We start from the raw sequence: 12,500 nt of genomic DNA, 5'->3' as shown, positions 1-12,500 counted from the left end.
GCAATAGGATAGCGCTACAACTCATGAGTCCCATGCGTTTTCCCACCAGCGGAGCTAGTTGGCTAGTTGTTCAAGCTTTTCAAACTTAAAAAAAGCTTAACTCGTGTCACGCTGTTCGCCAACAGCAACATCCATCTTCTTTGTTTTCAAGTAGCAGGGAATTCACGCCGAACCGTCGCAACTCTGCCATCATTATGTTAAGCCCGCCTACCGACTCTATACACGATGTGATTGGCCTGATCGAAGTTTAATTTTTTTCAGCTCGCAAGCCAACTGAGAGTTGCTAGACTACCCTGGCAGCAAATTAAATGTGCTGCCGCTAGGGTGCGTCTAGATTTCTAGCCTAGTAGTCAGAGTGATTTTATTTGATTCCTATCTAATGCACAGTTCATACTTTAAATTCATAGAGCTTAAAGGAGAATTTTTCACATGTCGGGACGGAACAAAAAAAAAGATTTGTGCTACATAGCTTGAGTTGCTGCAGCTAACAGATAGAGCTGCCAGGCAGCTACAGTGCTACACTCTGGGGGCATTTTTGAACATTTATGTCTCATATCATTGAGAAACAGAATGCATTTGGACAGGTTACAAGAGAGAGGCTTACTCGCTTGCATCAGATAATTGAGAGCTATACCATAAGCTCTCCATTTTCTGTGATCATTTTTGGTCTTTCAAGAGGGGTCTAAAGACATATCTGCTCAGTATACACTTAGTTAATTAATCGGTTCTTATGAGTTTTGTTTTGTATATTATAGTATTTGTTTTTTTATTGTTTATTATTGCTATTCTCCTTAATCTAGTCTTACCAACATTTTAAAACTGTTCACTGTTCATTTTAAGTATTCTGCCGTGCAAAGGCAAAAGGTCGTAACTTCACCTTTTGTTGAAAATTAGTTATTGTCATTTTTGGGATATTCAAAACAAATTGGCAAAGCTCAACAACAGTTCACAATTAAATATATCCTACATTTTCTTATAACCCGCAAGCCTGCAAATTTCGCTGAAACATGCAACAGATAACATGGTTTCAAAACATCATCCACCCACATGTACAACTTTTTATTTGCTCGATTTCCTCAGTGTTATGTCAAAACTATTAAGATAATCCATTAACTGTGAATATGGAGCATAATGTAACCTGTAACTTGATTAACCTAATTAAATCCAACATCGATTAATGAAATAGGCTAGCATATTGGTCAAATAAAATGCTTTTGGACCTTATCATAGGCCCTATTATTTCCTAAGGATATTGCATATCGATAAAATATTAATATTATTTTTATTATCATTATAATTATTTCCTCTATTCATTTCAGTTCCTTGTGGGGCTGGGTACAGCAATAATAATAATTAATAATTATGGAAGTTACTGCCTTTTGCCTTGGCACAACTCCTAATTTGTTGGCAGATGATAAAAAGGCAGAGTACATGAAACTTCTAAATAAGGGTCAAAGGTCAAGTTTGAGCCCAATATTTTTTATGTACAGACTTATTTTCATTAAAACAAGTAATAGCCAGAATGCCAGTGTCCTACCTATAATACATTTGGCTGGACAACAACTTTAAACTTTAAAGTCATTTTTTTTTTTCAGTTACACACTCTGGTGAGTTAAGCTCTTTTGCCATTGTAGGGCAGTATTGTATTGTTTTTATTTGTGAGTTGAACAAAAGCATCTGCCAAATCCCATAACCATAACAATAACCATAAACACTCATATTACTATGCCTGATATAATGATGATGTCACTGTGCCTCAGAATCTCTGGTGGCGAGCTGTTTGATCGCATTGTGGATGAGGACTTCGAGCTAAGTGAGAGAGAGGTGATCAAATACATGCTGCAGATCATCGATGGCGTGGCCTTCATTCACAAGCAGGGCATTGTCCACTTGGACCTTAAGCCAGAGAACATCATGTGCCTCAACAAGACAGGCAGCAAGATCAAACTCATTGACTTTGGCCTTGCCAGGCGGCTAGGTATGACTATTAAACTATTAAACTTACAAAATATACATGCATTTAAAATTATGGTAATGGACAAGAACCGTCAATATTCTGTGCTAATTACTGGTTGTATGGTTTATTAATGTGCATTGTACATTGTGCATTGTAATGTGCTTCAAAAGATGTTTTCCCAACATGCATCTGAATGTTCATGTTCTTCATGTTCTTCTTCATGTTTTGACAGATAGTGCTGGTGGACTGAAGGTTTTGTTTGGAACTCCTGAGTTTGTGGCTCCAGAAGTCATCAACTATGAGGAGATTGGCTACTCCACAGATATGTGGAGCATCGGGGTCATCTGCTATATCCTGTAAGTGCCCCTGCTCAGTCTGGAGCACACTGCACTCTTTTCAGAGCTCTTGTTAAAATATTGAAAAGATTTCTTTTGGAACCCCCCGCCCCAAATGCACACAAACACACACACACACACACACACACACACACAGACACACTATCACAGAGCAAAGCAACTCATCACTCTTTGGATCAAAATTGCACTGTTGAGGTTCACATGGAATTGAGGAATGGAGGGGTCATTTAAAACCCTAAAGCCTTCCGTTTACTCCCCCTCCTCCACACATCCCATTACTCCCATATTTACTTGTGTTACCCCCCCCCCCCCACACACACACACACACACACACACACCATAACCCCAACAACACACACACAATTAATGTACCTTTTTAATTACTACTATTTCATTTATTCTTTAAAGTTGAGCTGGCTCTTGAGCACAAGAAATGTCATTACTGATTCACACACACTCAATCATTTTATGAGTACATGACAATAAACTTTCAGATCAAAGAATTGTAAAATGTTTTTCTCTATGATTAGATAAGCTAACTCAATGAACATTTAGAAAGGAAAGAGGAGGTCAAGGCCTGTCATAAACATGCATTCGAGGTAAATCTGGTATTCTGTGGCTGCTACTAGGGTCAGCGGTCTGTCACCTTTCATGGGCGACACTGACAACGAGACACTGTCCAACGTCACCTCCGCCACCTGGGACTTTGAGGACGATGCCTTTGACGAGATCTCCGAGGAGTGCAAAGACTTCATCAGCAGTCTCCTGAAAAAGTCCATGAGGTGAGCAGCAAGGGGTTGTGGGGAAAAGTGGTCCTCAAATGAGGTACTCAAAGGTGTATTAAATCGTGAGTCGTGAGTGTGACTTGTCCTGAGGATGCACCCGTTATCTCGTTTCTCTGTCGTTCAGAGAGTAGTGTCCCACTGGCTCCGGTTTCCCTCTGTTCTTCTGTTCTTCCTTTTCCCAGCGGGGTCCCACTGTAATTATGACCGCCAAGAGCTGCTTTTTTTTTTTTTTTTTTTTTTTTTTTTTTTCGCATGTCCAAATTTCCGTCAAGGATACCCGACACTGAAAGACCGGGGGTAGATCTAAACTTGGTGGGCATGTAACCCCATATGGATAGCATGGAACCATCGTTTTCGTTTTGATCTGTAGCCCCCCCGCTGGACTGCACCCCCCGAAAGGAGGGTAGGGCAGACACACTTTTCTGTGAATATCTCGAGAACCGTAGGGTTTAGGAGGACCATTTTTTTTTGTATGTTGATCTCAAAGGGCCATGTCAACCCATTCCATAACCACTCATTTCATGTATAGCGCCACCTAGTTAAACACAAAAAAAGTAAAAATGAGGTGTTGTAATCGCAGGTATCTGTGACCTAACATAGTCAAAACTGCACGAAATTGGAAGTGTAGGATCATTATGACACCCTCTGAATGCACGCCAAGTTTCGTGGAATTCGTTCATGGGGGCCACACAATAAATTAATTTATGTTACTATACACCAACTGGCCTGTAGGTGGTCGGAGACAGTTTTCTGTGAATATCTCAAGAACCGTAGGGCCTAGGAGGTCCACCTTTTTTTTTGTATGTTGGTCTTAAGGGGGCATGTCCACCCATCCCATTACCACTTATTTCATGTATAGCGCCACCTAGTTAAGTGTTTTCATCACAATATCTCTGGCTGACATGGTCATAACTGCACGAAATTGAAAGTGTAGGATCATTATTACACCCTCCGAATGCATGCCAAGTTTTGTGAACTTTCGTTCATGGGGGGCCTTACAATAAAATAATTTATGTGTACATTTAGTGACCGTACACCAACAAGGATTTCCGGGACACTGAAAGACCGGGGTACACGAAACTTGGTGGGCATGTAACCCCACATGGATAGCATGGAACCACCGTTTTTCCCGCTGTACTGGACCCCCGAAGGAGGGTAGGGCAGACACAGTTTTCTGTGAATATCTTGAGAACCGTGAGGGCCTAGGGATGACCAATTTTTCCGTGATGTTTGCCTCCAGGGGTCATGTTAACCCATTCCATGTGCACACATGTGCATAAACAGATACACGCGCACACACATACATTCACAGTAATCATACGTATGACACATACTCACACAGTAGACATATGTACGCATGCATGCACATGAACAAACACACATATGCAGGAAACACACAAGCACGCACAGACACACACACACACACAAACACACACACACACACACACACACACACACACACACACACACATACACATAAACGTGTACACGCACACATGCACACAATTCAAGAATTTCTCAGAATTATGAACAGGCAAGATGGGGGTGGGGTTGTATAAAATGAATTTTGAATGAATCAATGTATGAACTAATCATGTTTTGGTACTTGTTGTCTAGCAGATACCAGTGAGAATTGAGTGTGGATAATGCAATTTAGTGAGACAATTAGAATCATATAGGCCTTTCAGCGTTATTTTTGTGGAAAAAATGTGCTGGACTGGGCGGCGGTCATATTTTGTACCGCTCTGTGGTACATCTAGTTATAGAAACTGCAATCCAGGGCTCCTTCTGCTCAGTTAACGTTAATTACCGCAATAAGTCTCTGCTCCGCAGGGCTCGTCTGACCTGTCCACAGTGTCTGGATCACAAATGGCTGAAGCAGGATACGGCCAAAATGGAGGCCAAACAGCTGTCCAAGGACGCACTGAAGAAGTACATCTTGAGGCGCAAGTGGCAGGTGAGGCCAAAGACCTCTTTCCCACCGCTCTCAACCTTCTTTGGTATCTCTCACTGTCATTATCACTTTCCTGATCTGTAGAGGAGTTAGTTTGTTCACTGTCAAAAGCCATTCCCAGTGTGTCCTTAGTGAGGGGTTCATGCAAATGTGTTTTTCACTGGTAAAGAAAACAGGAAATGCTGTGCGCGCCATCTCCAGATTCCACTCCATGGGGATGCTGGGTGGAGTCGGGCCAAAGAAATCGCCCACGGCCGGTTTGTTGGTTTGATTTTTATTTATGTGTTTGCTTATCGTTTTTATCTGGTATAGTCCTGTAGCAGTGTCATGTCTCTCAGTCCTCCATGCCAGAACGAGCGGGTTCTGTATATAAATATGCAAACATAATCTGTGTGTGTGTGTGCGCGTGTGCGTGTGTGTTTGTGTATGCGTGTTTATGTATGTTTGTGTGTGTGTGTGTGTGTGTGTGCGTGTTTGTATGTGTATGTTTCTGTACACACATACATGTTTATGTATGTGTGTGTGTGTGTGTGTGTGTGTGTGTGTGTGTGTGTTTGCAGAGGATACCCCGGCTCCGTTCCTGGAGTGTGCGGAGGATGAGACTCGGCCTCCTGCTCCACCCACCTTCACTAAGGTCATCCGTGACGTGGAAGTGGTGGAGGGCAGTGCTGCTCGATTTGACTGCAAGATTGAGGGTGAGAATGTATACTACTGTACATACACTCTGAAATACACTTACAGTACTTTAGTTATGTAAAATGTATGTAGTAGTAATTAAGCAGCAATACATTCCCAGAGAGTTTTTCCTTTTCAGACTGATCGGATACCCATGGGCCTTCCTTCTTTCTTTCTTCCTTTTCTTTTCTCCCTCTTTTCTGTTTCTCTGATTGCCTACATTCTGTAAAGCGCCATGATACATGTGTAATGTTTTGGCGCTATATAAGCACAATAAATTGAAATTGATTGATTGATCGGATACACAGTGTAATCAAAGTCACACACCTTCTAGATGCCCAAATAGGTCTTTGTGTAGCTGAACTGGTGAAGTTAATAGCACCAAAATCAGGAATGATCTTAGGGAGCAAATATATACTGATAATAGGATTGGACGGATACCTTCAGTACCATCAAATAGTTACATACAGGGTACTATTTTATTAACCTTTTATTTCTATTAAATTCAGCTCAATTCAAATGCTTTATTGACATGACGATTCATAGATTCTATTGCCATGCATTGATAATTTTAAATATGTCTCTCTTCTCCTCTCACTCTCAACGTAGGCTGCCCTGACCCAGATGTGGTGTGGTACAAGGATGACCAGCCCATAAAGGAGACGCGCCACTTCCAGATCGACTACGAGGAGGACGGCCACTGCAGCCTGGTCATCTCGGAGGTCTGCCCCGAAGACGACGCCAAGTACACCTGCAAGGCCGTCAACAGCCAGGGAGAGGCCAGCTGCACTGCAGAGCTCATGGTGGAGTTTATGCAGGAGGAAGGCGAGGAGGGCGAGGGAGGGGAGGAAGAGGGCGAGGAAGAGGAGGAGGAGGAGGAGGAATAAAGAGATGGAAGAAGAGAAGAGAATAAGGAGATGACGCGAAGTGGACACTAAAAAGGGGGCGATGATTTCCTCCCGACTTAAAGCTCTTACCTTTACTGTGCTCTTACTGCAGACCACCTGCCTTCTTTAACTTTTGTGCACTTTTGGTCTTTCTTACTTAAGAACATTGATTGGTTGATTAGCGAGTTAAACGATTGAGTGACAGATTGATCAATCAAATGTTTTCTTTCCCCCAAGACTAGACATTCCTTTCTGTGCCTTGTTGATAACCAGTCTAATAACCAATAATCCATCTGTTTTTTTTATGATTCAAACAGATTTAACATGCATGCATGCGTTTAGTATATATTTTTATGTATCAGGAAGTATGAGATGTGTCAAGAGATAGTTTAAAAAATAACCTCTAATATTTTACCATTATGCACAATTTTCAACAATTTAATCCAGTCTTCTCATATACCCGGTAACAAGATAAGTCGTCAGGCCTGTATTGGATGTCTCCTTTCACCCACTGTTGTTCTTTGCATGTAATATTCAGGCATAACCCACTTTCCTTGTCTACTGAAAAACAGTAGAACAACTATTAGAGGGCCTATGCAATATTCAGATATGAGCTTGGTGTTTGCACTGGGTTTGTGAATGTTATTTAGACGTGCCTGGAGACATCACTGTGTAAAAATAATCAAACACTCTATCTTTGGTGTGAATTGGCTGACACCAGTCCTAATTAATCTTTTTATTATGAAGTTAACATTTCAGTTAGACTTATTTGTGATGTGCTGGATTGTTTCAAAGGAAAGTGAGCGTTGGGTTTTTGCTGCTCTGTGTGGAAATCACAAATCTTCTGATCTTTGTCTTCGATTGATTTGCTTCTGCTTGTGCACTTGAGTCTTTTTGAATATCATTATGTTACACTCTTAATGGTGCAGATCTATCCATCCTCTGTTGAATGTATTGTTTGTAATCTCCGTCCTCTGGTTCTCTCGCGTGTTAGCAGCTAGGTCGGTCCCATAGAGTAGATTTGAGTTTGGCTTAGAGTATCCCATAGGAATCCCATAGGTGAGCAAATTCATGCTTTATTCATTTGTTTGTACAGGACTGCTCAGTCGTGCTGAGTGCACTCGTGAAACCTAGCATACTCTCTAATTATGAATAAGTAATACAAAATTGTTTACCTATTCAGTTAAACATTAGTAGTACCGTAAGTGTCTGTTCCTATTGTCATTAATAACATCATTATAGAGTAAGGCTTGATACTATTAGGTTACAAAAAAGTAATTTGTGTGGCATTTATCTCACAGAAAAAGAACCTGTTATTTTATTTCATATTTAAGACTAACTGACGCACTGTCCACTTGATTAAACCTGAATATTTCGGATTTTGGTGTTTTGTTATCCTTTATTGAAGCATTTTCCATATGACTATGAATGGTTTCCTCCACTAGGTGTCAGACTTCGACCAATGCTCCCCCTTGGCACAGTTTCTCCCACTTTATTGGATTGACCTCTTTTCTTTCTTTGTTGTCTCCGCTAACGATATTTAGACATGTCAAACTTACAGTTACTCAATGCATAATTTAACACATATAAAAAAAACTTCAATAAATGCGCATTGCATTATGGCATGCTGAATGTAATTCATTATTTTTTCCACTCAGTGGCGTGGTTATTGGCCCGTGTGAAATGTAATTTCTAGGCCTGCATAATAAAATGAGTGGCGCGTGTCAAGTCTAATACGCCTGAATGTGCCGGGGGAGGATGAGACGGCATCAGCCAAACACAATTTAGATTCATTTTGAGTATTACGGTTTAGAGGCTATTACTGAGAGCTGATAGCGGTTAAAGCCGAACTGAATCCCAAAGCTTGCCGAGTGTTGCCTTAATATTGCCTCTTCGAAGACTCTGATTCCCGGCATGCAACAGAACAAAACATTGCCTCCCTTCGCCTATCCATCGCGGCTTTTGGCACGCCCCAGCGGGGGTTCTAAGCTGAAAGGGTTCATTGTGTCGGGTACTGAATGGAGACTTTGCTGTTTAATGTGTGGATGTCGAACTCCGTCTGTTGTAGCCACGGGCAGGATTAACTAGCCAGCTCGCCGCACACAATCGCGCACGGCCGTATGTGAATCATGCACACTATCGCAAATAGCGCAAACTGGGAGTGGAGCGTTTATTGTGCGCGATACGGGTAGGGATGCGGTGGTGGTGATCCGCTGTGAACCTGTGCATTGTTCCACCGTGGAAAGATGAATGGAGAGACCGACAAAAATCACGGATTAACAATGTAGTAGTGCTTTTGTGGGAGTCACGCATTGGATATCACGTTCTGCAGATTTCTGATTTCGCATCCGTGGGAAGTGACCAGACTTTAATGTGATTGTGACATTCATTCATCGTGGATTTCTCCACTCGACTTGTATTTTCTGGAGGAATCGGTGGGAAAACGTGTTTCTGTCTGTAACTGAGGAAAACAGCGGACAATAACATGGGGAACGCGGAGAGTATGGATGCTCAGCTCACCGACTTCAGGGCGAGGAACAAGCCCCCCAAACTACCTATGCCAGACCCTGCAGAATTGGAGGAGAGATTCGCAATTGCCTTGGTAAAAAAACATTTTCACACCATCCGCTATTTTGTGCCTATACTGCCCACCACGCGTGATTCATTTCATAGTCAGGTCTCTTGTTTGGGTTACAGGCTGCCGACGCTAACGTTAGCGCCTATCCATTGTGTGGCCAAGTCCCAGGCTGCTGCTTTGATGATGTTTGTTGCTGTGTGTGATAGCGGCTAATTAAACGCTTCACTCTGCCTCCCCCGTTTTTTCATATGCCTGCTTCTGAGTGGTCGCTTTATTCCTATAGGCCGTCGCTCTTCAGAAATAAAGATATCAGCTTCTGACTTTTCAAACGCTTTACTTAGAGGTGTCAGCAAATCATCCCTTATGTCTCCCATGTAAATGAATCAAACAGTGGGGTTGCAATGGCTGCGCCATTCAGCCACATGTGAGTAGCACCGTGCATTTAAACGGCCTCGATGGCTCGAGTTGACTGTATCCTCCGTGACGTAGCTTGGATGCATGTATGCTTTCAGCAACAAGTTTGACCATCCATGGACACAATAGACTGACATCGTGTGCGATCACGGGGGATGCTGCGAATCATTGTATTGCTACAATGTAAACTGGAGGAGACGGGTGATATGTAGAGAGGAGATGGGCCTGAATGGTTTGCTCTGTTATGGATAACTAAGGTGGCGAGATGGGGGAGGAAGACCTACACAAATGTTATCAGCATCCACATTATTCTATGGTGGACATTGGATTCGTAATCCCAAGCAGACATCAGTCCTATGTGATCTAATCAAGATTAGCTCGGTGGGCCCAGCTCCTTAAGATATACCCCTTGAATACCCCACCACCCAGAATGGGATAGCACTGAAATTCAATGCCAGTGGGACGCTGCTTTAATCTAAGTACAAGAGATCAGAGACTCCTTGGTTGTGTCGAGCCCTGGTCAGTCATTAGACTGGAGTGAGTGATTTTTTGTTGAGGGAGAGGGTTTGGGGGCAGGGGGCTCCCAATGGGGTCCCTGATCTGATTATGGCCCTTGTTTTTGGTGTTTAAAACCCAGCATTCCAGTGCAGGATGGTCTGTTATGCCCTCGCAGTGGCTGAGATTTACATGTGAACTGCCCGGATAAGGGGGTGTTAATAACAATATGGTGGTATGACCAGAAGAGTCCACCTCTCAATTCATTTTGCCCCAGTTGCCCTGACAACTGAAGTCTGACAAATGAAATTTGAGAATAATGTGGCAGACCCTCATGTTAAACACAGTGTTCATCTCAATCAAATAAGAAAAACAGCATTTCGAATCAGAGGCAAGGCAGTGCTTACTGGTGAACATGCTGCATGCGTGTGTTCAAATCAGCCAGACCTTGTTTGTGCATGAGCATGTGCCTGTTAGGGAGGAAGACAGACATGAGAGAGAGAGATATGAAATGAATATTGGGAATCTGAAAACCTCTCCCCTCTTCTGATAGATTTGCATCACAAATTTTGTGTGTTTGCATTTCTCTCTCTCTCTGTCTGAGTGTGTAGGAGTTTCATATGCATCATGATGTTAACTGCACACTGAGAGAGTGAGTGTATGTGTGTGTGTGTGTGTGTGTGTGTGTGTGTGTGTGTGTGTGTGTGTGTGTGTGTGTGTGTGTGTGTGTGTGTGTGTGTGTACATTCAGTGGCAGACCTTAGCCGTGTTCTTATGATTCAAAAGGCTTCCTTTGATTAAACTGCTAATTGAGCGTGAGGGGCGTTCTGATTCTGTGCCACGCATCCAGACACGCTCCGTCTGTGGCTCCAACCCACTGGCCCATCTGCTCTTCAACTGGAGCTCGAAGCACACACAGATACAACCCCCTATACACACACACACACCACACACACACACACAAACACGGATACACCCCCCACAAACAGACACACACACACACACACACACACACACACAGATACATGAATGCATGCAAGAAGCCGAGTCACGGAAGCTAGGTTGTTGTCTGTGTCCAAAATCAACTCGGCCTGATTATCGTGCTCGATGTGTTTCCACACACAGGGTTACACATGGTGTTTGATGTGGGATGTTGCTCTGTTTCTGGGCTCGGTTCATAGGTAGCCAGTGTAGTCGGATGGATGAGATATCTGATATGGATTTGTTGGGCTACTTTCAACAGACACATCTTTAATCTTTGTGGTGAGTGGGGTATGAGAATTAAATGTGGATCTGTGTGTGTGTGTGTGTGTGTGTGTGTGTGTGTGTGTGTGTGTGTGTGTGTTTTCTGTCATAGAATTCAATGAATCTGCCTCCTGACAAGGTGAGACTACTGCGGCAGTACGACAATGAGAAGAAATGGGAGCTGATATGTGATCAGGTAAGAGAACAGAGGTGACATCCATGTGACTGTGTGACTGTGAGAGAGCAAGTAACAAACAACATAAACAAACCCTTCATTTTCATAAAGCCGCAGCCAACACCCAAAGCTATAGAAAGCAAAACTTAATTATAAACCTTGTCACCTCACACCTTCCTGTAAACAAGCTCATTAGTGCAGTTAATGCCTACTGTAGGTTTCTTCGTCAGAAGAAGATTCAGCGGCCCTCCCGACACATGCACGTGTTGCCATGGTTACCATGACATTGGCACATCTGTGCATGCCAGACATTGGTGGATGCTACTTTGTGAGCTGAACCAAAAGGGAAACGTTTAAAAAATAAAAAAATAAAAAAATAAAAAAATAAATGACACAGAGAGAAGACATAAATAATAAACAAATGTTTTGCCATTATGTCAGAGAAGCAGAATTAGGCCAAGGATGCATGGAGATGTCAGACCGCGCGGTGGTGCGGACGGAGAATGGGGAGATTTTATCATAATGTCGAGAGACGTCAGTAAGGGAAAGGATGGAAGAAAGGATGGAAGAAAGGAAAGAGAGATAGAGAGAGAGAGAGTGGTGATGTGTGGAAGGAGTCTTTAATAATGCACGTGTGTGAAGAAGGACCTAGCCCCCTTTTTCCCGTCAGTGGAAATGTCTCTGGGAAAAAAATAGGTTATTAATTAAAGAAAAGAAATGTGAATAAAACATGATTTAATGTGTGCGCGTGTGTGTGTGTGTGTGTGTGTGTGCCTGTGTGTGTGCCTGCGTGTGTGCGTTCATGTGCGTGTATGTGTGTGCGTATGTGTGTGTGTAACAGGAGCGTTTTCAGGTGAAGAACCCCCCACACATATATCCAGAAGCTCCGAAGCTTTCTGGATCCTGCTGTTACCAGGAAGGTGAGCATCTCCACTCCTACTGGAAACCATCTGACCACTTCACAGGCCTTTTACCCGAGT

At 42.8% G+C, this 12,500-nt stretch overlaps 2 protein-coding genes across 4 annotated transcripts in view; both read left to right on the top strand.

The window, feature by feature from the left end:
• mylkb (myosin light chain kinase b) overlaps positions 1 to 7,993 on the top strand; it is a 25,550-nt gene extending 17,557 nt beyond the window's left edge. For both annotated transcript variants that reach the window (XM_048267412.1, XM_048267413.1), the window contains 7 exons: positions 1,761 to 1,978; positions 2,190 to 2,313; positions 2,943 to 3,095; positions 4,932 to 5,055; positions 5,222 to 5,309; positions 5,613 to 5,747; positions 6,337 to 7,993. In XM_048267412.1, coding sequence (XP_048123369.1) covers positions 1,761 to 1,978; positions 2,190 to 2,313; positions 2,943 to 3,095; positions 4,932 to 5,055; positions 5,222 to 5,309; positions 5,613 to 5,747; positions 6,337 to 6,614 — 1,120 coding nt within the window. In that variant the 3' untranslated portion in view covers positions 6,615 to 7,993. The remainder of the gene's footprint in view (positions 1 to 1,760; positions 1,979 to 2,189; positions 2,314 to 2,942; positions 3,096 to 4,931; positions 5,056 to 5,221; positions 5,310 to 5,612; positions 5,748 to 6,336) is intronic.
• Positions 7,994 to 8,575: 582 nt separating this feature from the next.
• Positions 8,576 to 12,500, top strand: part of fmnl2b (formin-like 2b) — a 22,236-nt gene continuing 18,311 nt past the window's right edge. For both annotated transcript variants that reach the window (XM_048267416.1, XM_048267415.1), the window contains exons 1-2: positions 8,576 to 9,216; positions 11,458 to 11,541. In XM_048267416.1, the coding sequence (XP_048123373.1) occupies positions 9,100 to 9,216; positions 11,458 to 11,541 (201 nt within the window). In that variant the 5' untranslated portion in view covers positions 8,576 to 9,099. The remainder of the gene's footprint in view (positions 9,217 to 11,457; positions 11,542 to 12,500) is intronic.

This window comes from Alosa alosa, chromosome 17 (genome assembly GCF_017589495.1).
Source record: "Alosa alosa isolate M-15738 ecotype Scorff River chromosome 17, AALO_Geno_1.1, whole genome shotgun sequence".
Lineage (NCBI taxonomy): Eukaryota > Metazoa > Chordata > Actinopteri > Clupeiformes > Clupeidae > Alosa > Alosa alosa.
This window is presented reverse-complemented; position numbering and strand designations above follow the sequence as displayed.